This window comes from Orycteropus afer, unplaced genomic scaffold (genome assembly GCF_000298275.1).
Source record: "Orycteropus afer afer isolate SDZICR_OR568_19922 unplaced genomic scaffold, OryAfe1.0 scaffold00099, whole genome shotgun sequence".
Classification (NCBI taxonomy): Eukaryota; Metazoa; Chordata; class Mammalia; order Tubulidentata; family Orycteropodidae; genus Orycteropus; species Orycteropus afer.
The window spans coordinates 9,286,167-9,310,619 of record NW_006921686.1 but is presented as its reverse complement, the minus strand read 5'-3'; the positions used below and the strand labels follow the sequence as shown (position 1 = coordinate 9,310,619).

Sequence of the window (24,453 nt, the reverse complement as noted above, 5' to 3'; positions counted from 1 at the left end):
AAACTACTCTCTCCCCTGCCCCCCAGACATAGATGAGTGTGAGAACCACCTGGCTTGCCCTGGACAGGAGTGTGTGAACTCACCTGGCTCCTTCCAGTGCAGGGCCTGTCCCGTTGGCCACCACCTGCAACGGGGCCGTTGCATTGGTAAGACCAGACTCCCAGGCTATGGCCATTACCTTGGGCCTGTATCATGACACCTAGCCCTGAAAGCAACCCCTGGCCTGGACCACAATCCTGACCTGGTTCATAACCTCCTGACCTGGACCTTGACCCCAGACCCAGAATGTGACTCCTGACTGTGACTCATGAATTCTGAAATCCACTGTGACATTTGACCTTAACCGTGATTCATGCTCCTAACTCTTGACCACAATCCTGATAGCAGCTATAACCCTCCTGACCCTGACTGTCCCCTGGCCCTGACGTGTCACCCCCAAACAGTGACATTTGACCCTAACTTGACCCTTGACCATAACTCTGACCACAACCACTACCCTTGATTCTAATCCCTGATCCTGTCTTTTTCACTGCCCCTGCCTCCTCTGAATCCTTTCTCTGGTGCCTGATAGCGTTCTTGATCTCTGACCTCTGACCCTTGACTTGCAGAATTCTGTACCCTGTGACTCCTGACCCTAACTTGTCTCAGATTCCAGCCACTGACTGTGGCCCTAACTCCCAAATAGCTGAACCTTTAACCTATGTAATTTCTGACCCCTGCCCCAATCCAGACTCCTGTCTGCTAACCTCAGGATCTTGGCACAGGGAAGTCCCAGAAACCCAGGCCCACAGGATCCCAACAACCAGGGAACCTGCTTTCTCCTGTTCACCTCTATCATGCTTTCATGCCATCGCCATTTCAAGACACTTCCCACCACTTCCCCAGACCCCTTTGTTCCCATGGGATCCGACCAGCGAGTTCCCAGATCTGAAACACCCTCTCCCACAGATGTGGATGAATGCAGTTCCGGCGAACCCTGCGGCCCCCACGGGCACTGCACTAACACCATTGGCTCCTTCCGCTGCAGCTGCGCGCCAGGATACCGGCCCCCGTCCAATCGGCCCGGGCCCTGCGCAGGTGGGCAGGGTGGGAACCCGCCCGGAGAGTCCCGGACCCTGGCCTGGACTAAGGGGCTGTGGGTGGAGCTTGGAAACCGGCCATCTGGGGTGTGGCTTGTGGGTGGGTTTCGGGCTGCGGGCTCGGTGACCCTCAGCCTCATCCCTCGCGCACCCTAGATGTGAACGAGTGCCTGGAGGGCGACTTCTGCTTCCCCCACGGCGAGTGCCTCAACACCGACGGCTCCTTTGCTTGTACCTGCGCCCCCGGCTACCGGCCTGGACCTCGCGGAGCCTCTTGCCTTGGTTCGTACCCGGGCTAGACCCGGACTAGGAAAGCCAGGCCAGGAAAAGGCGGGACAAGGACGAGAGAACAGAACGGGGAGTCTGTTTCTGGCAAAGAGAGTCCTGCTGCACCGTGGGGGCGGGGCTTGCGGGAGCCACAGGATGTCAATCGGAGGGGCGGGGCTTAGCTGGTGGGGCCGCGATTGGAGCGGCTTGTTTTCACAGGTAGGGGCGGGGCGGGGAGAGGACTGCAGAGGGGCGTGGCCGGAATGCCACGCAGAGGAGGAGGAGGTGGGGCGGCGTGTCTAACCAGGTCTCGGGTGTCGGGCAGACGTGGACGAGTGCAGCGAGGAGGACCTTTGCCAGAGCGGCATCTGTACCAACACCGACGGCTCCTTCGAGTGCATCTGCCCTCCGGGCCACCGCGCCAGCCCAGACCTCGCCTCCTGCCTCGGTGAGAGGCTCTGCCTTGCCCGGACCCCATGCCTCCTCGACTCATCCTCGCTTCCCATCTGTCTTCCATCTGCTGCTACCTCTCTTCCCCTTTCTTGTTTCTCCCGCCTCCCGTCTTTGCCTTTCAGATCAACTGCTGCTCTGCCTCCGCCTCCCCTGCGGCCTCCCTTACCATCCTGCTTGGGTGTCTCTTTGCCTCCCCTGTCAGATGTGGACGAATGCCGGGAGCGGGGCCCGGCCCTGTGCGGGTCCCAGCGCTGTGAGAACTCCCCCGGTTCCTACCGCTGTGTCCGCGACTGCGACCCTGGCTACCACGCGGGCCCCGAGGGCACCTGTGACGGTGAGAACACCGCCCCCACCACGGGCTGCCAGAGTCCACCCTCGTGGGGACCAGGGAGGGGTGCCTCACTGACTCTGACCGCTTCTCATCGCATATCTGTGTGGTGGAAATAAGCCACCGCTGTGTCCTTGCATTTTGTTACCTGTGTGTGTGTGGGGGGGGGGCACACTCCTATCAGGAACTAGGCCAAACCTCACTTCTGCATGCCCCCTGTGCAGTCTACTTCTTAGTCTATAACCCAGTAAGATACCTCCGAACAGTAAAAAAGTGTTAGGCCCCGTTCCTACCGGTCTTCCCTCCTCTTTATATAAGTTCGGACTGACCCACTCGCCACCCCCAATTCTTCATACTTTCACCTACCCCTCCAAGATCCGTCCCTAGCTGCCCTAGACTTCTTCCTTTCTCAGCACAAAATTCCTCAGGGTTTCTCCAGGTGCTAACATCTGCTCCTTGTAAGTTTCTCCCTAACAAAATCCATTCATCTCTCCAGAGTCTGCCCATTGGGGTCCCACAGCCCTGCGGCATGCATAGTAGGCTCCGCCCCTTCGCCAGCCTTTGCTCCTCCTTCAGCCCTGCCCCTTGCCTGCTCCTTTTTTATAGGCTCACCCCACCCCTGCTAGGCTCCCTCAGGGTACTGACAGAGACCGAAGGCTGGGGGTACTCTGAGGTGTTTGGGGATCTTGTGTGGGTCAGAATTGTGTGGAACAAAATGAAACAAAACGACTGTGGGCTGCCCTTGGGTCTCTGGTTGCCTGACTCCTACGAGCTTAGTCTCGTGGGAGCTCATTCATTAACTCCACGAGAATTCATTAAGTACCGACTGTCTGTCTGGCACTGAGGGCACAAGAGAAAATAAGGCAAACAGAAAGCCCTTTCTTCACAGAGCTGACATCCTAGTGGGGGAGGCAGACAATGGATACATAAATAAACTCAAGATTCAGCCAACAGGTGGCAGCTACCTGTGTCAGGCACTGTTCTAGACCCTGGGAATACAGAACGAACTCAGATCCCTGCTGTTGAAGAGTTTGCATTCTAGTTGGGGCGACAGTGTGCAATACCAATAAAAATGTGACTATAATATCCATAATGTCAAGTTTAAGGAAGAAAATAAAGCAGGATAAATGGACAGGGGTGACAGGGCAGTGAGGACGGGGACCCTAGGAAGACTTGACGGAGCCTCTAGAATGAAGTGAGGGAGGGAGTTGTGCAGGTAGATGAGGGAAGAGTGTTGCTGGGAGGTGACATCCAGTGCAACGGCCTTGAAGTTCAACCATGTATGGGCTTTTACAATGGCAAGGAGGTCATTCAACACAACATTCAATAGTTAGGTTTTCATCACTTAACTCATCTTTAGAAGCTCAGTCTCCAGGAACATCAAATTATGCAGGTGTCTGTGACATGGGAACTAGGGTTCCAGCCCTGTGAATCCAGGCCTGTAACTGTACCCCCACCCCGCCCCTGTGCCCTGTCTTGCAGATGTTGATGAATGTCAAGAATATGGTCCCACCATTTGTGGGGCCCAGCGCTGCGAGAACACCCCTGGCTCCTACCGTTGCACGCCAGCCTGTGACCCTGGATACCAGTCCACACCAGGGGGCGGATGCCAGGGTGGGTGTCCATTGGGCTTTGGGTGAGACACGGAGGGGTAGGAGAGGGCCCAGCCTCGGCCTGACTGTCTGGTGGTTACAGATGTGGACGAGTGCCGGAACCGGTCCTTCTGCGGGGCCCACGCCATGTGTCAGAACCTGCCCGGCTCCTTCCAGTGCCTCTGTGACCAGGGCTACGAGGGGGCGCGGGACGGGCGTCACTGCGTGGGTACGGGGCTCCAGGGAGTGGGTGGGGCTTTGGGTGGAACCAGAAAGAGGGGAAGGGGTTGGTCAGGCCCACCTCCTCTCCGTACAGCTGGACAAACGTGAACTTACAGTTGTGGAATTTGGACCTTAGAATAGACCGTCCCCTGATCATTCAGGATTGTCCGGTTGCAAGTCCCAGAAACCTATTCATACAGGCTTTATATTTTTGGTGCTTTTTACAAAACATTTTTTTATTGTATCATAAGTGTATGTAAACATCCTTTCTTTATCCCAACACTTTATGAAGAAAAACTTTAAACATACAGCAAATTGAAAGAATTATAGAATGAATGCTGCTATACCCATAACCTAGATTCTATGATTACCACATAACTAACTTCAAAGAGTCTTGGTGGTGCGATGGTTAGGTGTTCCACTGCTTACTGAAAGGTTTGTGGTTCGAATCCATCAGCAGCTCTGTGGGAGAAAAGAGCTGGTTGTCTACTCTTGTGAAGATTACAGCCAAGGAAACCCTATGCAGTAGTTCTGCTCTGTCCTATGGGGTCAGTATGAGAGAATCGACAGGACAGGACATAACAACAGTCATTAACTAGAGTTTGATATGTGTTTATAGATATTTTCTTGGAGGTGCAGTTTATATACTGTGATATGTATATATTAGATATACATTCTCTGAGTTTTCACAAATGCAAACACAACAAACTATTTCTTTGAAAAAGGAACTTACTCTGCCAAGTGCTGGGATGTGTCTGGGTTTCTGGCATAAGTGAATCCAGCTTTGAACCAAGGTCACTGCTGTCTCCACGCCTCAGCTCTGCTTTCCTCTCTTGGATTTATTTTCAGGCTGACTCTTTTCACAGTGACAGCAATGGCCCTAGCACCTCAGGGCTGACATCCTCTCTTAGGGCTGACATCTTCAGCTCGCCAATCCTAGGGCTAAAGAAACTGTTGCTGAGTCAGTTCTGACTCCTAGTGAACCTAGAGGACAGAGTAGTCCTGCCCCATAGGGTTTCCTCGGTTGTAAATTTTAATGGAAGCAAAGCCGGGACCAAACCCACTACCATCTAGTTTATGCTGACTCACAGCACCCCTAGAGGACAGAGTACAACTGCCCCACAGTGTTTCCAAGGCTGTCGATCTTTTTTTTTTTTTTCTTTTTCAAATTTGTATTGTGATTTGGATTAAAGTTTACAGACCGAATTCACTTTCCATACAGCAGCTCACATACACTTTGTCTCATGACATTGATTCTAATTTCACACAATGCAACAGCTCCCCTCCCACTTTTTTCCCATAGTTGCCTCTTCCCTGTGTCCATCCCTCCATGCACTCCAGTCCCCTGAGCTATCTCCCTGTGCATACACAGCCCTTCTATTCTCCCAGGATTGATCTCTCCAAGGAGTGTATCTACCTCAGGTAAATGTTCAGCTCATATGCCTGTCTTTGGTTTGGCTGGAAGCCACAGGAGTGGGTTCAGTTCCAGACCTGAAGGGCAGCAGGGGGCCATAGTCTCAGGGGTTCCATCAGGCTCCATCAGACCAGCAAACCTGGTCCCACCTTTTTTTTTTTTTTTTTAATGATTTTGAGTTTTGTTCCACATTGCTTTCCCCCTCCATCCAGGATCTCCTACGTAGATCCCCCGCCCAGTGGTTGACAGTGGTAGTCGGGCACCATGTAGTTCTTCTGGTCTTGTAGTCGTATAGGCTGAGGATCACATGGTGTACCAGTCCCTTGGACTAATTGTTTCCATGAATCTTTGGTTTTCTTCATTCTTCTTTACTCTGGACGAGGAGAGACCCATCGTTGCATCTAGATGGCCACTTGAAGCTTTTAAGTTCCCAGTCACTACTCGCCAAAGTAGGAGGTGGAACAATGTTTTTGTGTAGTATGTGATGCTAATTGAGCTTGATGTCCCCTGCGACTATGGTCCCCAGCCCACAGGTCTAACTACTCACTCCCTGTGGGTAGCTAGCTGCGGCCAAGAAGTGACTACAACCTTGTCCCTTTACAAATACACTTGTACAAAAACTGCATACCAATCCTATATATGGTCATGAGCACACTCCCCCCTGCATAGACATACCTAATAGTTCAGACTGTCCACCCATCTATCCACCCACAGATCAATGTTTGCCAAGGCTGACCATCTTTATGGCAGCAGATGACCACATCTTTTTCCTGTGGAGTGGCTGGTGAGTTTGAACCTTGAACTTTAACATCAGAAGCTAAGCTATCTTAACCAATGCACCACGAAGGCTCTTTTTCAGTCCTTCTAGCAAAAGTCCCAGGTCTGACTTTTATTGGTCCAACTCTGTCACTGACTATCTCTGAACCAGAGAAATGCAGTAATCTGGTTGGCCATGCCTAGAACTGGTACCCACCCCTGGGAGTAGATTTAGCCCTCATCAAAACACATGGGTTGAAAATGAAGGAGTAGAGGGTCCCAATGGATATTGAGGGTGTATTCCAGAGAAAAGAGGATGGACTCTGGGCATGGAAAATGCCCATTATATTTGAAAGCTCAGATTCTTAGATCTTTGAACTCACAGAAGTTTAGAACCATTGATTCCCTCTCCCCGTTGTCTCCTACTCACAGATGTGAATGAGTGTGAAACACTACAGGGCGTGTGTGGAGCTGCCCTCTGTGAGAATGTTGAAGGCTCCTTCCTCTGTGTCTGCCCCACCAGCCCTGAGGAGTTTGACCCCATGACTGGACGCTGTGTTCCCCCACGGACTTCTGCTGGTGAGACTGATGTCAGTATCTATTTAACTGATGGTTACTGACCCTATGGCAAAGTGATGTGGTTTAACAATCCCTGTTCTGGACAGCTGCCATCAGTTAAATGTTATTGCCAACAATTCAAAAAAACTAGAACACAGGGTTTAACATGGGTCGTGGGATCCAGTGTCAGAACTAGATCCTGGCCCTGCCTCTACCACCTTTCTTCATTTCACCCATGCTCACAGGGAATCCACTGTGTTTAGTGGACAGAGTAGTGACCCAGAAAGATCACTCCCCACTCCCTCTCCTCAAAGGGCTCACAATCCAGTGGGCCAGACAGAGATATTACCGGACTGGGGTAGCCCAGAGTAGTCAGGGCTGCGATAGAGAAAGCCCAAGGCCAGAAGGAGAAAGCCTAGGGGGTTTGGGAATCCAGAGGAGGTGGCTGCCTCAGCCTGAGAGGAGTTTTATGGAGGGCTTCCTGGAGGAAGGGGTATCTGAACTAAGCAGCAGGCTAAGTAGAAGTGAATCAGGCAAAGTAGGTGAGGGAGAGCATTCTGGGCAGAGGACACAGAAAGGGCAAAAGGCTTGGCAAGGCAAGAGGGTCCCTGATATGTTTGAGGAACTAAAATAAGTTCAGTGTCATGTGATTTCATGAACAAGGAAAGGAGTGGGGAGAGACAAGTTGGAGGAGGAGGCAGGGTTAACCAGATCTCACCAGAATTCCCCGTGGCCTGGAGGACGCCTGAGGAACCCTGGTGCCACCCAAGGGTCTTAAGCAGGAGAGGAGTGTAATCCAGTTTTGAACCCCCCTGTGAGTGCCATATGATAGGGCACTGGAGGGGTGGCCCCAGGGGCTGGGAGCCTAAGGCTAAGGCTGGGGCAGAGACATTGGCAAGAGAGAACAGGACTCAGGCCAAGGGGAAGGGAGGAGAGGGTGGGTGGAGAAAGGCCCAAGGGGCCAGGGGATAGGTTATGGGGCTGCCAGGGTGAGGTGAGGTTTCCAGGATGAGGCCTGGGTTTTGGGGTGAGGTTCTCTGAGACCAGCTTGGGACACTTAAGAGGTGAGGACCCAGTACCATCTAGGAGTCAGTGGGTGCCCCTGCCCTGGAACTGAAGCTGCCATGATAGATGAGAAAGATGTCTGGCAAAGTGTGAGGTGGAGAGGCCAGAGCTGCAGAAATGACAGGGAGAGTGACAGAAAGAGGGATGGTGACAGATGGGTAGGAAGTGTGTGGTGCAGAGGGAGATGTGGGATTCTGAGCCTGGTTCTGCCACTGATGGCTGGGCACCCTCCAAGCCTGTTTCCCCATCTGTAACATGGGGGGCCGGAAGTTCAGCCCACACTGGGCTAAGGACCCTTTCCTTCCCAGGTATATTCCCAGGCTCACCGCCCCAGGCACCATCCAGACAGGATCTGCCAGCCAGGCCACCCCCACCGCCGCCACCCCGCCGACCCAGTGCGCCCCGGCAGGGTCCTGTAGGCAGTGGGCGCCGGGAGTGCTACTACGACACAGCAGCCCCAGATGCATGTGACAACATCCTGGCGTGGAATGTGACGTGGCAAGAGTGCTGCTGCACCGTGGGCGAGGGCTGGGGCAGTGGCTGCCGCATCCAGCAGTGCCCAGGCACCGAGACAGGTGGGCGTGGGGTGATGGGTGAACACAGGCCTGCGGCCTGAGTAAGGCATGTGAAGACCCTAAACGCTGATCATCTGTGGTGCTTAGGATAATCCTCTTCCTCCTCATGAATTTGAGTGGGGTATGTGAGTTATATGTATACATGTGTGTGTGGCTGCATGCCTTAGCTATCCAGGATGTAATTTATTTTTACATGTGACTGTAATATTCATGATTGAAAGCAAAAGTAGCATATGTTATTTTAGTGGAATACAGTGAAATGGATTATAAAAATTTTTAGTGGAGGCAAGGTACTAAGATTTTTACTATGTACCACATTTTCTACAAAAAGAATATCCCCCATATTCTACAACAAAGAAAATGAGTCAGTGAACCTAATTGTTTCAACCATCAATGTCAAATTCTGTTGATCTCTCACAATGAGAAATTTTGCCAATTTTGCTTTCAGCATCTCATACTTCAGTTTTGATAGTAAATGCTCATAGTAAATGCTGTAATTATAAATCAATGAATGAAAAGATGTCAAAAGAAGATTTAATGATCAGAAAAACAAATATTACAGCAAATTATTGTATGTTTAGATAGAGCTAGACTGAACAGTCCATCCCCACCTCTTGTTTATTGGAAAGAAATAGTATACTAAGATGCCCACTGAGATTAGGAGTTTCAATTACGCAGGAGGGGACTCTGGGAGACAGATGTCAACAAAAGTGTTGAAGTATTAAGGGCCTCATAGTTTAAACAACCTTGTGCGCGGGCGCCCTCATGACCCTGTGTGAACTTTATTTCCTTCTGGCCAGCATATTCTCTCATGCCTGACCGATCCCTTCCCCTGCAGTGCTCGCTTTTCCTTCTGCTCCATCCGCTTGGCATCTATGGGTCTTTGCTTTGGACGACTGGGGCCCGTTTTGTTGATTCCCTAAGCACGTGCTTACCTTGCCATTTATTGGGTAATCTGTCCCTGCACAGGACTGAGTAGAGATAGGTGGGCACTGGGCTGGCACGGGGGTACATCTGGACATGAGCACTGCAAGGGCAAGAGTAAGCTGCCAGGCTGGTGGGCATGGCTGGGCATGAGGCTGAGAGATGGGCACAGACAGGCACAGGCCTGAGGGTTTGAGCAGTGAAGGGTAGGCACAGGGCTGGGTAAGCACTGGGACAGGGAGGTGGGGGCAAGCCCAGGGCAGGCGCTGGGACATGGGTGTCTTGAGCTCTGTGTCTCTGTGTCCAGCTGAGTACCAGTCACTGTGTCCCCACGGCCGGGGCTACCTGGCGCCCAGTGGAGATCCGGGCCTCCGGAGAGGTGAGGCCCGACTTCAGCTTTCACCCACCCTCAGCCCCCAGCCCCAGCTGGCGTCTCCTCGGCCTCACCCTGTTTCTGTCTGTCTGTCTGTCCACCCCCTCTTCATCTCTGTCTCCCTCCGAGGCCCCATCACCAGCGCTTGGTCTCTGTCCTGCCTGGTCATGCCCCACCCACCTTCACACACTGTCAGGCCCTGCCCCGCCCCATCTGTCCTGCTGAGGGCGTGCCTCTGACCACCCTGTCTACAGACGTGGATGAGTGCCAGCTTTTCCAAGACCAGGTGTGCAAGAGCGGCGTGTGCGTGAACACGGCCCCGGGCTATTCATGTTACTGCAGCAACGGCTACTACTACCATGCCCAGCGGCTGGAATGCATTGGTAGGAGGCAACCCCTAGCCACTCCAGCCTCTGCCACTACCCTGGGGAAGTCCCTTCTGGAGTCTAGACCCCATCCAGTGTGCCGGGGTGAGAGACAGAAAAGGGGAGGGGGTGTTAAGGGGGCTGCCTCTTAACTGCTGCTCTCAATGCCTCCCTAGACAACGATGAGTGCGCGGATGAGGAGCCGGCTTGTGAGGGCGGCCGCTGCGTCAACACCGTGGGCTCTTACCACTGCACGTGCGAGCCCCCACTCGTGCTCGACCGCTCGCGGCGCCGCTGTGTCTCCAACGAGAGCCAGAGCCTGGGTAACCTCGCCGGCTTTGCCCCGCCCAATGGGTTACACCCCACCCTTGTCCCGCCCACACTGTCAGCTCCTCCCCTCAAGCCCTTGCTCAGTCTTCCGCCCAGGCCACGCCTTTGCAACGGCCACGCCTCCTCAAGGCCACGCCTCTCGGGCTCCCTCAGGGTTCTGCCTTTGGTGGACTCTGACAGGCATGATGGCCTAGAGGTTAAGGGTGAAGGTGTTAGTAAGCCTGCCACTGGCTGGTCTAGTGAATACGTGCACGTTGCCAATCCTTCTGTGTCCCCCAGCTTCCTTTCTGCACATGGAGTGATGACAGTAGCCCAGCATTATGAGGTGGCTTCTGAGTAATTTTACTTTGTAGGACTTAGAAAGGGGCTTACTAAGTGCTAAATAAATGCTACCTGTCATTGCTTTTCTGGGTCTCTGTCTCTCTCCACTTCTCTGTGGACTTCTGTCTTTAGGTTTTTCTTGAAATTCCTGACTCTCTCTGGATCTTTGTCTCCTCGCTGGAGAGAAAGACACAAATAACTCATAGCCCTTTGTCTTGGTTTCTCATCAGCTGTTTCTTTGACTGTTTTTCTTTGAGTCTGATTCTTTGGACGTCTTTGTGTCTATCTCTTTGGGTCCTTTCGTCCATCTGATCCCTTCAGGGTCTCTGTGTTCCCCTCTCTGCCCACTGACCCACATTTCCACCTCCTCCAACTTTCTGTTTCTACAGTATCTCCCTACACCCTAAGACTTAATTAAAACAGTGCCCAGAGAGGAAAAGCAACTACCCTGAGGTCACACAGCCCTCCCTAGGGCGGGCATAGATAGAACCAATTACTGGGCCCCTCTTCTGCCCTCCCCTCCTGTGTGCCAGCCTCATGCCACACCAAGCCTGTCCTCAATCCAATACCCTGTCCAGAACCCTAGAGCTACCTCAGAGGGTTTCTCAGAGCACAGCTGATGAGAAGGGTGTGGTACTGGGCAGAAGGTGGCTGGGCTGCTCCAGTAGGGGTGGGGGCTGGGCAGTAGGGAGGGCCCCCCAAACCCCTGCTCCCAGCCGCCCTCTCCTGCCCTGACGCTTGCTGTCTCTGCCCTCAGACGACAATCTCGGGGTGTGCTGGCAGGAGGTGGGGGCCGACCTCGTGTGCAGTCGTCCACGGCTGGACCGCCAGGCCACCTACACAGAGTGCTGCTGCCTTTACGGCGAGGCCTGGGGCATGGACTGTGCCCTCTGCCCTGCCCAGGACTCAGGTACGGACACTACCTGCACACAGAGGACCCCCAGTTGCCCCCAAACTTGGGCCCTCGGAGCTCCATGTCTAAACTCATCCCTAAATCTTGGCCCCTTGGACATCAAGGCACATTCCCATGACCCAGGAATCCCAGGGCCATTATAGTTCCAGCCCCACAGGCCCCCATGGTCTGGTCTCTCAGATCCTTGACTCCTGGTTTCCAACGTCCCAAGACAGCCCGTATGGCCCCCTCTTCAAGTCCTGGACTTTTAGACTTCAAATACCAATAGCTCTGACCCTCCCATGCTGGCCCCAGCCCTCCCTGGCCATAGCCCCACAGACCACAGGGCCAGTCCTAGCTCTGTGGATACCCACATCAGTGCCCATGACCCAACATATAGCCTAGATATCCCTAAGTCTTAGCCCTTAAAACCCTTGAGTTCCAGCCCCAGAGACCCCAATCCTTAGCCCTTGGGAACCCATCCCTAAATACTCTAATCCTGGGTCCTCAGATTTCTAAGTCCCAATTACTCAGGTTCCCCTCCCCGACTCTGGTCCCTCAGCCCCCTAGACAAAAGCCCCTGGGATTCACCAGTCCTGGTCCATGAAACACCTCATTCCATTTTTTCAGGCTCCTAAGCCTAGCTCCCCTACCAAAACCAATCCCACTGCCATAGAGTCAGGTCTGACTCATAGAGACCCCTCCTTGGGTTTCTGAGGCGATATCACTACAGAAGTAGATTGCCCAACCTTCCTTCGGGGAGTGGCTGGTGGTGGGTAGGTCCCTCAAATCTTGACACTTTGGAATCCCGGGCCCAGCCCTCAGACCTTCAATCCTGGCTCCAGAAACCCCTGATCCTAGCCTCCTTCAATCTCAGTCTCCTCCCTTCAACCCCTCACATCCCTATGCCCCAGCCCGAAGCCCTCCCCCAGCCCCTCCTCAGGGCTCCTCTTCCCAGAGGGGGACATGACTTGTGGGTGCTGGGGCATTTGAGGCTCACTGTCTCGCTTGGCTCCCGCTCACAGATGACTTTGAGGCCCTGTGCAATGTGCTGCGGCCCCCTGCATATGGCCCCCCACGGCCAGGTGGCTTTGGACTCCCCTATGAGTATGGCCCGGACCTAGGGCTGCCTTACCAGGGCCTTCCATATGGGCCTGAATTGTACCCGCCACCTGTGCTACCTTATGACCCCTACCCACTGCCACCGGGGCCCTTCGCCCGCCGGGAGGCTCCCTACGGGGCCCCACCCTACGACATGCCTGACTTTGAGGATGATGGTGGCCCCTATGGCGAATCGGAGGCTCCCGCCCCACCCGGCCCGGGCACCCGCTGGCGCTATCGGGGCCGAGATACTCGTGGATCCTTCCCGGAGCCTGAGGAGTTGTCTGAAGGTGGAGGCTATACTGGTGAGCGCTGTGGGCACAGGGATAGAGACTGAGGAGGAGGGAGGCCATGCAGAGAGACAAGGGGAGGGAGAGAGGGAGAAAGGAGAAGGAGAAAGAAACGGGGGCGGAGAGCAGAGATGAAGAGAAACAGAAAAATGTCTGCAGAGATCAGCAAAGAACGAGATGGGAACAGAGACGGGAGAACAGAATCAGTGACAGCGAAGGACCAACAAGGAGAGATTTGGGACAGGGAGATACATGGAAAGGCAGGGACAGCCACGGAGAGCAGGCGCTAGGACGCAGGCGCAGAGAGAAACCGGGAGATGGGGACAGAGGAAGTGCTGGGGAGAAACGAAATGAGTTGGGGCCAAGCTAAAGAAAAAAAAAAGATAATGGGGACAGGCAGAGAGAGAGATGGGAAGACCCAGGGGACAGAGATGGGAGAGCCAGAGAGGAGTAAGAGACTCAGGCGACTATCAAGGGAGGTGGGAAGTAGAGAAACTCGGAGCCACAGAGAGAGATGGGGCAAGCTACGTTGCAGAGCGAGATAGAGCCTCTGTCCTCAGGGCGTCCCCTACAGCCCTGGGGCGCGATGAGCAGTTTAGCGTGAGACAGCCAGGGAGCCCCACTGGGGGGAATAAGAGGTGAGATGGCGAAGACCCTGCTTTCTCCCAGACGCCCTGGCCGCCCCCTACGAGGGACTGGAGGCAGAGGAGTGTGGAATCTTGGACGGCTGCGCCCACGGCCGCTGCGTGCGCGTCCCCGAGGGCTTCACCTGCGACTGCTTCGATGGCTACCGCCTAGACATGACCCGCATGGCCTGCGTCGGTGAGGGCGGGGCCTGTGCGTGCGTGCGCGTGCGTGAGAGGCGGGGCTGGATCAGAAAGGGTGGAGCCCTGACTAGAGGCGACCAGTCTGAGACTTCCTGTGAGGACCTCACTAAAGAAAAGGGTGCAGGCCAGGCAAGGGGAAGGGCATGAGTGAAAAACGCTAGTTCAGAGTGCACAGAAGGGCAGGGCTTGGTGAAGGGCAGGGCCCTGAAATAGCATTAAAAAAAAAACCACTTCACTGCCATAGAGTGGGATCTGACTCATAGTGACCCCTCCTTGGGTTTCTGAGGCGGTATCACTACGGAAGTAGATTGCCCAACTTTCCTTCCGAGGAGTGGCTGGTAGGTTTGAACCTCCAGCCTTCTGATTAGCAGCAAATGCCTACACTACCAGAGCTCCTCTGAAACAGCATAGAAGGGTGAAATCTTGCAGCTGTGATTTCCAAGGACCGCCACTCACTGCTATTTTAGGCAATTTGTTCTACCTCTTTGGAGGCCTCGGACATCCTGCCTGTGTAATGGGAGTATTACTGATGTCTGCCTAGTTTAGACAGCAGTGAAGCTGACCAATTAGTTACGGACCCGGGGGAAGTTAGATAAGCCCGAGACTCTCAGCCCAGCAACTTGCTAACTCTAACTCTGGACAAGTCAACGCCCCTTAGTTTTTCTCATCTGAAAAATGGGTGTAGTCACACAACGTGCTTCACAGAGTTGTGGTTAATGCTGATTTAAGATAACACTGAGGTCTGTGTGTAAACTGAGGCTCAGAAAAGAGAGATGAGTTCCGCGAGGTCCCACAGCCAAGAAACGGCTGGGCCAGGACTTGAGGTCACAGATGGGGCTGGGCACCGCGAGACCTGGAGACCTGACCTGCTGTGTGACCTTGGATGGGGGCTTTCCCACTCTGGGCCTCAGTCTGTGCTGTCGTGGAATGGAATAGTGTCTCCCTACCAAGTTGATGAGGCGGATAGCTTAATACACGTAAAGTGCTTAGAAAAACACTAGATAATATTTTGTCTTCAACTGCATTATTCTCCTAATAAAAACCTAGCGACGCATCTTACAAAGCACAGAGGCACAGAGAGGGTAAGTGCCCAGCCCAGGCTCACACAGCCAACAGGTGGCAGAGGTTCAGCATCCCCTATTTACATGCCCCAGGGCCTAAGGAGCAGAGGAGGTGTCCTCTTGGGTCCCCAGCCCTGAGCATTGAGTGCCGCTTGTTTCCTCTCCCAGACATCAACGAGTGTGACGAGGCTGAGGAGACCGCCCCGCTCTGCGTCAACGCCCGCTGCGTCAACACCGATGGCTCCTTCCGCTGCCTCTGCCGCCCGGGATTCATACCCTCCCACCAGCCGCATCACTGCGCGCCCGCCCGGCCCCGGGCCTGAGCCCCAGCCCCTGGACCGCGTACCGCCTGCCTGTCGGTGCGTCTCCGCCGCGCACACGCTCCCGCCCGCTTGCGCGCCTGTGCACAGAGACCCCGCTCCAGCGGGAAGATTGACAGACGGATGGAAGGAGGGCGGCTTGTCACTGCTCCCTGCTGCTCCCCGCCCCTTCCACAGCCGCTGCTGGCCCAAGCCCAGCCCCTGTTCCTTTCACTCGCCCTCTACTTTTTCTAAACATTTCAATTAAAAAAACACCTATTTTGTAACTTTTGCCTGTGTTTGTCTGTCTTTCTCAAAGTCTGACTCTAGGCCTTGTTCTTGGGCCACTAAACTACATCACCTCCCCATTCAGACGGCACGTCTATCTCATGTCTATCTCACGTCTGTTGCTTAGTCTGTTTCTGTCTCTGCTTTTCTCTCTCTCATTTCTGCTTTATTTCTCTAATCTGGTGCCTCCGGGTTTGTGATATTACTGACCCCGCCTCGCCGACTCCTCCAAAAGCTTCCTCTTCTTGTAGTGCCCCAGGAAGCGGGGAAGGGGGCAGCTTCAGACCCACAGGGATGCCCCTTGCTATCTTAACTGGAGAAATAAGTTGCTGCCGCGTGGATTCTGACGCAGTGACCCCATGTGTGTCAGAGAAGTGTGATCTGTAGGATCGTCAGTGGCTGGTTTTCCAGAAATAGCTCACCAGGCCTTTGTCCTGATGGACTTTGGTGGACTAGAACCACCGACCTTTGGAGGAGCAGCGGAACCCGTTAACCGTTTGCACCACCCAATTTGGAGGAGATCCCAAGTTTCCCCTAATCATAAACCATGTGTGACAAGCAGGGCAGAGGGGAGGGGCTGGGAGCAAGAGTCCCTGAGGGGTGAACTCAGACCTGCGTCTCCATCTGGTCGGCAGCCTGTGCAAGGACATGTGTGGAGGCGGAAATGAACTGTGTGTGTGATGTGTGGGCACCGCCCCCCCCCAATCTCTTACCTACTTCCTGGCAGTCTGGAGAGTCCAGACTCCCCCTCCCTTCAAAACAGAGACCAGCTTGACCACCATAAACTCAGAGGGCAGGGGGCAGGTCAGAAGATCAGGAGCCCGTGGAAATGGGCACCATGAAAATAAAAGTCTGCAGGGGTCATACTTCACCCACGAGGAAGTAGGTATCTCCCCAGGGTCTCAAGCTCAAATGCTCCAGGGGCCAGGTAGGGGCCAGGTAAGTGATGTTAGAGGGAAGCATGTGCGGGATAAGAAAAAGCAGAAAGGTGAGGAAACGTGTCAAGTGACATTCTGCCTAAGGGCTGGGATAGAACAGGGTGGGGCGTTGGGAATCTCCCCACTTAATAATATATTTTTTTACGCTACTGTGATGGTCCCTGGATGGCACAAATGGTTTGCATTCCACTGCTAATGTAAAGGGAGCTCTGGTGGCATAGGGCCTAAGGCACTTGCCTGCTAACCAGAAGGCTGGCGGTTCAAACCCACCAGCCACACCTCAGAAGGAAGGTTGGGCAATCTGCTTCCGTAGTGATACCGTCTCAGAAACCCAAGGAAGGGTCGCTATGAGTCGAGTCTGACTTGCAGGCACATAACAACAACAACAACAACACTAACCTAAAGGTTTGTGATCCAATCACACCCAGCTCCACCACGGAAGAAAGGCCTGGCCATCTGTCTCCATAAAGGTTACAGGCAAGACAACCGGACGGAGCAGTTCTCCATATAACCCTGTAACACGTGGGGTTGCCATGAATCAATTAGCTGGAAGGCAGTGAGTGTGGGTTTTTTCTGTGGGTCATAACTGGCCCAGGAGCCTCCACTTTTCATCGTCCAAGTAAAGTTCAAGTTTGCATACATGAGGCATGGGGGCCACTTCCGACCTGACTCTTCACCTCCTGAGCTTCAGGAGGGGTCATATTCCTGAGAGCCCCTGGTGCAGGGACTGGTGGGTTTAAATGAATTGATACATATGTTAAAAGTTTAGAACTGCACCTGCTGTGTAGCAAGGGCTCAGTAAGAGCACAATGTGGAGTCTCAGGGGCCTCTGGGCTCTGGGGAAGTGCTGAGTGAGGACAGACAGCTAGGATGGTTCTGTCCTCTTTTTCCTACCCAGGCTGAGGGGAAGGGACCAGACGCCACCCTCTTCAACAGACAGTGAGACCTAACACAGGGGCCCTGCTGGGAAGAGAGTGTCAGACCATGAGGGGTTCAGGGTTGCCCAGGGGTCGTCAGGAAGGGATTATCCAGCTGGTACAGGAACCTGACCCCCTTATTCATTTATTCATCAAACATTTTCTATAACACCTGCTTCACAGTAAGTAAGTGGTGGGGACACAAACTGAGCCCAGTGGGAGTCAGGAAGGGCTCCTTGGAGGAGGCATCTAAGCTGAGATCTGAACGATGTCAGGAAATGGGTCAGATGCAGCGGTGAGGAAGAGTGTTTCACTCAGAGGGATCCAAAGCCTGCAAAGGCATGTAGTTAAGAAAGGTAAGTATGTATTAAATGTGTCTCTGTGTGTGTGTGTCTGTGCCAGGCTTGTGTTGGGCAAAAGAGCTCTGTGGTGCACTGGTTAAAGCATTAATTAGGCTGCTGACTAAAAGGTTGGCAGTTCAAATCCACCAGCTGCTTTATGGGAATAAGATGAGGCCATCTGCTTCCATAAAAATTTATAGCCCTCTAAGCTCTGTGGGGAACTCTGGTGGGGCAGTGCCTAAGGCATTTGACTGCTAACCAGAAGGTTGGCAGTTGAAACCCACCAGCTGCTCCTCACAAGGCACATGGGGCAATCTACTTCTGTAAAGATTTACCGCCTCAGTAACCTAACAGGGGTCACTGAGTCAGAATCCACTCAATGGCAGAGAATTTGTTTGTTTTTAAAGCCCTATGGGGACAGTTCTACTCAGTCCTACAGGGTCACTATGAGTCAGAATCAACTCAATGGTAGTGGGTGGGTTATGTTGGTCAATGCTGGTGACAGTTTCGTGCTTGGCGCCTGCCTTTATGGAGTGGCAACAGAGGTGCATCACCAGAGAGAGAAAACCTCTGCTGTGAAGGGGGTCGCTGGGGTTTGGGAGCCGCAAGCAGCAGGGGTCTGGGCCTGGATGAGGGAGACATGGGTGGAGGGATCAGGGCTGGGCTGGGGCTGGGCAACATCAGAAGCTGGGCGCGTCCAGATGAGGCACCTGACCCAGAGTGAGGGACTATCAGGGAAGGGGTCCAACAGTGCTGCCAACCTCGGAGACTGAATTTCAACAATCTGAGGGGAGTGTGGGAGCTGTCTTGCGAAATTCTCCCCATACCTCCTCTCTCCCTGCCGAATCTTAGGCCTTACTCTGTCTGTGGATCCTTCACTAATCCCCAGCCCTGACGCTGGGGCCTTTGGCACCAGCCGGGACCGACGTGTTCTGCTTTGGAATGTCCAGAGAGAAATGGTCCAGGAGGCTACGGTGCTCGCAGGACAAGGGCTGCAGCGCCTCCTGACGGTCACTGCATGCCTGCGCATCCCAAGTCGGCTGCGCCCCCTAGTGGCCTGTGTTCACACAGTCATCAGAGAGAACTGCGTGCCTGCCATTCTGTCGGCGGTCTGCGGGCTGGGCTTGTGGACGTCATCATCATCATTGTTCTGGTTACAAGTGCTGCTGCTGAAAAACGACACGGCTGCATGCCGGGTCCAAGCGTGCCGTAGGCTAGAGACCATTCCCCAAGGCTTCTGCTTATATACAGGAAGCAGACCACATTCCCTAAGGCAGCTACTCAGCCGCTCTAGTAGATTCTACCATGGAGCTGATTACCAGTCTCATCATGGGGAATAACTACATGCAGCTGCCCAGCCATTCAACCAGGCCTAGCCAAGTTGACACATAAACTGAACTACCACAACCATCATCATCACAGCTAATATATATCCCTATGTGCTTAGACATAACACACAAACCCAAAAGCAAACTCAGAGCTGTCAAGTTGATTCCAGCTCATAGCGACTTCCATGGGGTTTCCAAGGCTATAAGTCTTTATGGAAGCAGACTGCCTATCTTTATTCCACAGGGCAGGCTCAACCACTGTACCACCAGAAGTCCTTACACATTACACCTCATTTAATCCTCAGATCAGCCCTGGGAAGAGGGCCAAGTATCGTCAGCCTTTTCCTTATTTGAAGCACAGAGAAGTAAGACAACTTACCCAAGGTCACACTGCTAGAAAGTAGCAGAGCCTGGGTCAAACACAGGCAGTATAGCTCTGGAGTCCATTGTCTGAACCATTAAGAAATAATCATGAAGTGAAACAAGATGATGGCTGGGTGGGATTAGCTTCAAAATAATCGTGCAGAACAGCTGAGCCTCCAGAGGGGCAGTGCGGGGGTGCTGGGTCCCTGGGTGACCCCCTGCCAGCCTGATCATTCACCCTTGGGGTGGTGTGTGAGGAGCTAACTTATTTTGTATTTCAGTCTTTGTATTTTGAAGTTGCTTTGTTACAGCACTGTGTTGGTTATCCAGGGCAGTTACGACAGTGGGTGGCTGGCTTTAACAAACAAATTTATTTTCTCACTGTGGACGTGGCTAGAAGTATGCGTTTGGGGCTCTGGCTCTAGGGGCCTGTAATGTACTAGCCTCAGACCTCGTGGACATCCACCAGAAGGGATGAGAATCAGGATCAGCCCAGAGCTGACTCCTAGGAGGCAGAGGGCAGACACGCCTCTGCTCTTCAACTTCTTTACCATTTGTGCCGCTACCCACCCCAGCCCCACCTCCCTGACATGCTCTCTTTTTCTGTTGCTTTTGATAATTTGTTTCAATGGCCACACACAACTCACAGACCACACTCATGATTCTGTTTATTAGAGAAAGGACAGGCTGCCATTTAGGATTAAGATTAATTTGGAAGCAACAGGGTACAACTCAGGAGACAGGATGCAGTTCATTCATCTGGATGGCCTCCAGCCAGGATGGCTCGCAGGTCCTCCTCAGCCATGCACACGGACAGGCCCTTCTCCCAGCGGGCCAGCTGACGACCCTTCTCTTGGCTGCACCAGCGGCCCTGGCAGTCTCTCTCTGCCCTGCCAGCCTGTGGGCCTCTGTCAGCCATGCCAGCTGGAGACCTTCCTCTCAGCCTTGCCAGTCTGTAGGCTTTCTTTCTCTGCCATGCTCAAGCAGTGTTACAGCTCTTTGGCTCCTCCAACAAGTCCACCAAGGCATCCCACACCACCAGCAAGCCTTCTGCCCGAAGGGGCTCAACTCTCTCTCTCTCTCTCTCTCTCTGTGGCCCTGCAAGACGTCCATGGCCACTTCACTCTGTGAGCTGGCAAGCACCGCCATAGCAGTCCGCTGGTCCCATGGTTCTCGGTACTTGTACTGTTGCCACTGTTTCTCTGCCATTGGGCTCTGTTGCAGTTGCCACCATTTCTCACCATCTTTCTCTGTTTTCACTGTTATAGATCTCTCTCTCTCTCCTGGGTCTAGGAGGTTCTCAGCACAAGGACCCTTGGTTCAAAGAATGTGCTCTACTCCAGGCTTACACCTTAAATAAGTGCATCAGAACCACCTGGTGGGCTTGTCAAGACACACGTGGCTTCATCCCCAGGGTTTGAACCACCAGTCTTCTGGTTAGTAGTCAAGTGCCTTAGGCACTGTGCCACCAGAGCCCCCTCAAATGATTCAGCAAACAAAATAATTACATATACAAAATAATTACATAATTGCACCTGGGTGGTGCAAACAGTTAAGAGTCCAACTTTTGAACTATCCAAAATGTTGGTGGTTCGAACCCACCCAAGGCCCCTTCAATGAAGGATGTGGCAATCTACTTCAGAAAGGTCACAGCCTTGAAACCCTGAGGGAGCAGCTGTCCTCTGCACACACGGGGCTGCCATAAGCTGGAGTCAGCTCTATGGTACCCGGTGGTAGTGCTGGTGGTGGATAGACAGATGATAGATAGACAATAGGGAGACCAAGAGGAGAGAAAGAATAAAACAAATGGGGTAAAAATGTTAACAATTGGTGGAGCTAAGGAAAGAGTACAAGAATTCGAGCATTCTTTGTAATCTTCTTAGCCTGGAAATGTTTTTGTGAGGCTTGAACTTATTTCCAAACAAAAATTAAATTTTTTTTTAAAATGAGAGATCTAAAATTCTGGACAGTAATAACAATGTATGCAGAACTGAAGTGATCAAAAATAGAGTGCTCGATGTGTAGTGGGTAAGACATTTGGGTGCTAACCAGGAGGTCCATGGTTCAAACCCACCAGCTGCTCGATGGGAGGAAGATGAGGCAATCTGCTTCTGCAAAGATTTACAGCCTTGGAAACCCAATGGGGGGCTGCTATGCATCAGAATCAACTCAATGGCAGTGGGTTTGGTTTTTTGGTGGGTTGTTGTTATTGTTGTTTGCCTTTGAGTAGGACCCAACTCATAGCGACCCCTCCTTGGGTTTCCCAGGCAGTATCACTACGGAAGTAGATTGCCCCATCTTCTGAGGAGTGGCTGGTGAGTTTGAACCGCCAGCCTCTGGTTAGCAGTCAAGCGCCTTAGACATTATGCTACAAGAGCTCCCTTCGGTGAGTTATGATCTAGGTATTGTTTGGTATGAGGGTTTCATGGTTAATTACACTTTACACTTGAGTTTTTAAAAGGTGTGCATGGCCAGATTTCAAAAGAATAAAAATATGGTGTATCTATTCCAAACTACCAAAGGGGGGAAAAAATAAACCCGAGCTCATTGCCATCAAGTTGATTCCAACTCATGGTGACCCCCATTGGGTTTCCAAGGGGGTAAATCTTTTCAGAAGCAGATGGCCCCATCTTCCTTCCGTAGAACAGGTGGTAGGTTTGAACCACCAACCTTCTGGTTAGCAGTCAAATGCCTTAGGCACTGTGCCACCAGAGGTCTTTATTCTAAACCAGTAGAGAGCAAAGGAAGAATAGGAAAAACTTAGAAAGAAACAAACAAAAAAAGTACAGCCAACCCAAAGAAGTCTAAATGAGAGAAAAAAAAAACAAACAGAAAATTGGGGATAAATAGACTTACAAAATAAGATGGCAGAAGTACATAAAAATACATCATTTCTCTCCTCTTCTGCCAGGTCTCTCAGCAGCCCCCTGCCTGTCTCCCTGCTCCATCCTTTGCACCACAGTCTCCTCCAAGCAGCTAGAGAGACCTTGGGAACACCCAAGCCAGACCAAGTCCCTCTTCTGCTTAGAATCTCCCACGGTTCCATCTGCTTTGCAGTAAAAGCCGAAGTCCGCCCTGGGGCCATCCAGGCTGCGCCATCTGCTTCTTGTTCACCTCTGGCTTGTCTCCTCCCACTCACACCCTCTCATTCATCCCCCTCCAGGCACGTGGCTCTCCATGGCACTCCATGTTCCCGCTGCCTGGGGCACTGTGTCCACTTGGCTCCTTCCTTCACCACCCTCCGGAGAACTGACCAATAAACTGAGCTTAGCCACACAGTGGGGTCGTGTCCTGCAGTGAGAATGAGCTGCAACTATACACAACCTGGAGAAGGAGTCTCACACGGTGTGAGTGAAAAGAACCAGATTTTCAGATTCTATTTATATCTTCTGTTCCCACTGGGCAATCAGATGCTGTCAGAAGTGAGGATGAAAGTGACCTGGTGTGTGTGTGTTTATTACTGGAAAAAAACAAAACAAAACAAAAACAGAGGGGGCTTCAAGGGCTGAAATGCAGTGTCTTGATCTGGGTCACTGGTAACACAGGTGTGTTCAACTGGTGAAAATTCATCCAACTCTGGTGGTGCAGTGCCTAAGGCATTTGACTGCTGATCGGAAGGTGGGTGGTTCAAACCCACCAGCCCCTCTGTGGAAGGAAGATGGGGCGATCTACTTCAGTGAAGATTTACCGCCTCGGAAACCCTGTGGATGGGGGTCTCTGTGAGTCAGAATCCGGACGATGGCAGTGAGTGTGGTTTTGGTTTATCTACTATAAGGAGCCATAGTGGCAGTTGGAACCAAGTCTTCAAACTGGTTTGAACTGGTTCAGTCACGGCTGACGCAGCTAAATCAGAACAGACCTGAATTTGTGAATGTGGATGTACTGGAATGATGACCAGAATGGAAAAGTTCCAGGTTGATGCCCTGGAATGGGAGACTCTGAGCCTGACGTGGGAGATGATTATTGCTACGACCGTGGCAAGTGACACACTTTCAGAGCAGTGCAGTCGGCGGCCATCTTTGAGTGAGGCACCATTGTTTCTGATTCTGTCGATCAAGAGATTGGGTTGCTATGTAATGTACACACTGCCCTTGTTTTCTCAGAGGGAGATTAAGTTTCTAACAGGGCACAGACCTGTAATTTTTCCCACTCTGGTTCTCATTCTTGTACACTCACATTTTATAAATTTGGATCTGTTCTGGTTTTGCTTTGGCGGCCATGACTGAATCAAGAAGAACTGATATGAAGCCCTGGTTCAAACCCACCAGGGAGAAAGATGTGCCAGTCTGCTTCTGTAAAGAAACTGTGTGGGCCTTGGAAACCTGGTGGGGCAGTTTTACTTTGTTCCATAGGGCCGTGAGTTGGAATAAACTCACGTATAGCCGTTTTTTTTTTTTAAGTACACTATGGTTTGTTCTTTTCTACATATGCATCCGCTTTAAAAAGTTAAACAAAATGAACCAAGGTTCCCATCACCCAGATTAAAACACAGGACATGCCCAGCCCACATACTTCCTTCCCTTCCTGCATGTCTCAGTTTCTCTCTCAACTTGCTAGGTGCATCTCTTCACACATGATCCAGCTAGTTCCAAAGAGGTTCCTGGAAAGACCTCAGGTGGTGGGCAAGGGCGGGGCTGAGGGGAAGGGTGCCACCCACGTTGGGGGTAGGGCTTCCAGATGGAGCCAGGAAGGGGAAGACACACATACCAGCCCTGAGTTCAAGTGGTGGTGGGAAAGGGAGTTGGGGAGTGCTCTGCTGGTTACCTGGGGAGCTGGTGTACCCCGAGGTTCCCCCCAGTGCTCAGGGCCAAGCAACTGGAAGGCGGGTCTCTCACAGAGTGGAGGTGAGACTTCCTGTTATGTGGCCACTGGAAACAGTCTACTCTCTCTAGCTCACAAACATACACACACTCCGAAAAAGAAAAAACAAAACAAAACACGTTTACGTGAAATTTTATTCATCAGACTGTAACAGAAGGATTCAAGTTCAAACTTTGATTTCTCACCACACTTTGAATAACTGGTTTTTGTTGTTGTTGTTGTGCCGTCGAGTCAAACCCGACTCATAGCGACCCCTCCTTGGGTTTCCGAGGCAGTATCACTATGGAAGTAGGATTGCCCAACCTTCCTTCAGAGGAGTGGCTGGTGGGTTTGAACCGCCAGCCGTCTGGTTAGCAGGCAAGTGT

General features: G+C 52.4%; 1 protein-coding gene across 1 annotated transcript in view; it reads left to right on the top strand.

The window, feature by feature from the left end:
* The window catches only part of LTBP4 (latent transforming growth factor beta binding protein 4), a 30,485-nt gene extending 15,369 nt beyond the window's left edge, over nucleotides 1-15,116 (top strand). Inside the window, exons 19-34 of the mRNA XM_007942976.1 lie at nucleotides 27-146; nucleotides 949-1,077; nucleotides 1,236-1,361; nucleotides 1,672-1,794; nucleotides 2,002-2,133; nucleotides 3,610-3,741; nucleotides 3,823-3,948; nucleotides 6,544-6,690; nucleotides 8,043-8,309; nucleotides 9,541-9,612; nucleotides 9,861-9,989; nucleotides 10,148-10,294; nucleotides 11,380-11,532; nucleotides 12,540-12,920; nucleotides 13,575-13,727; nucleotides 14,962-15,116. Of these exons, the coding sequence (XP_007941167.1) occupies nucleotides 27-146; nucleotides 949-1,077; nucleotides 1,236-1,361; nucleotides 1,672-1,794; nucleotides 2,002-2,133; nucleotides 3,610-3,741; nucleotides 3,823-3,948; nucleotides 6,544-6,690; nucleotides 8,043-8,309; nucleotides 9,541-9,612; nucleotides 9,861-9,989; nucleotides 10,148-10,294; nucleotides 11,380-11,532; nucleotides 12,540-12,920; nucleotides 13,575-13,727; nucleotides 14,962-15,116 (2,492 nt within the window). The remainder of the gene's footprint in view (nucleotides 1-26; nucleotides 147-948; nucleotides 1,078-1,235; nucleotides 1,362-1,671; nucleotides 1,795-2,001; nucleotides 2,134-3,609; nucleotides 3,742-3,822; nucleotides 3,949-6,543; nucleotides 6,691-8,042; nucleotides 8,310-9,540; nucleotides 9,613-9,860; nucleotides 9,990-10,147; nucleotides 10,295-11,379; nucleotides 11,533-12,539; nucleotides 12,921-13,574; nucleotides 13,728-14,961) is intronic.
* Nucleotides 15,117-24,453: the final 9,337 nt, after the last annotated feature.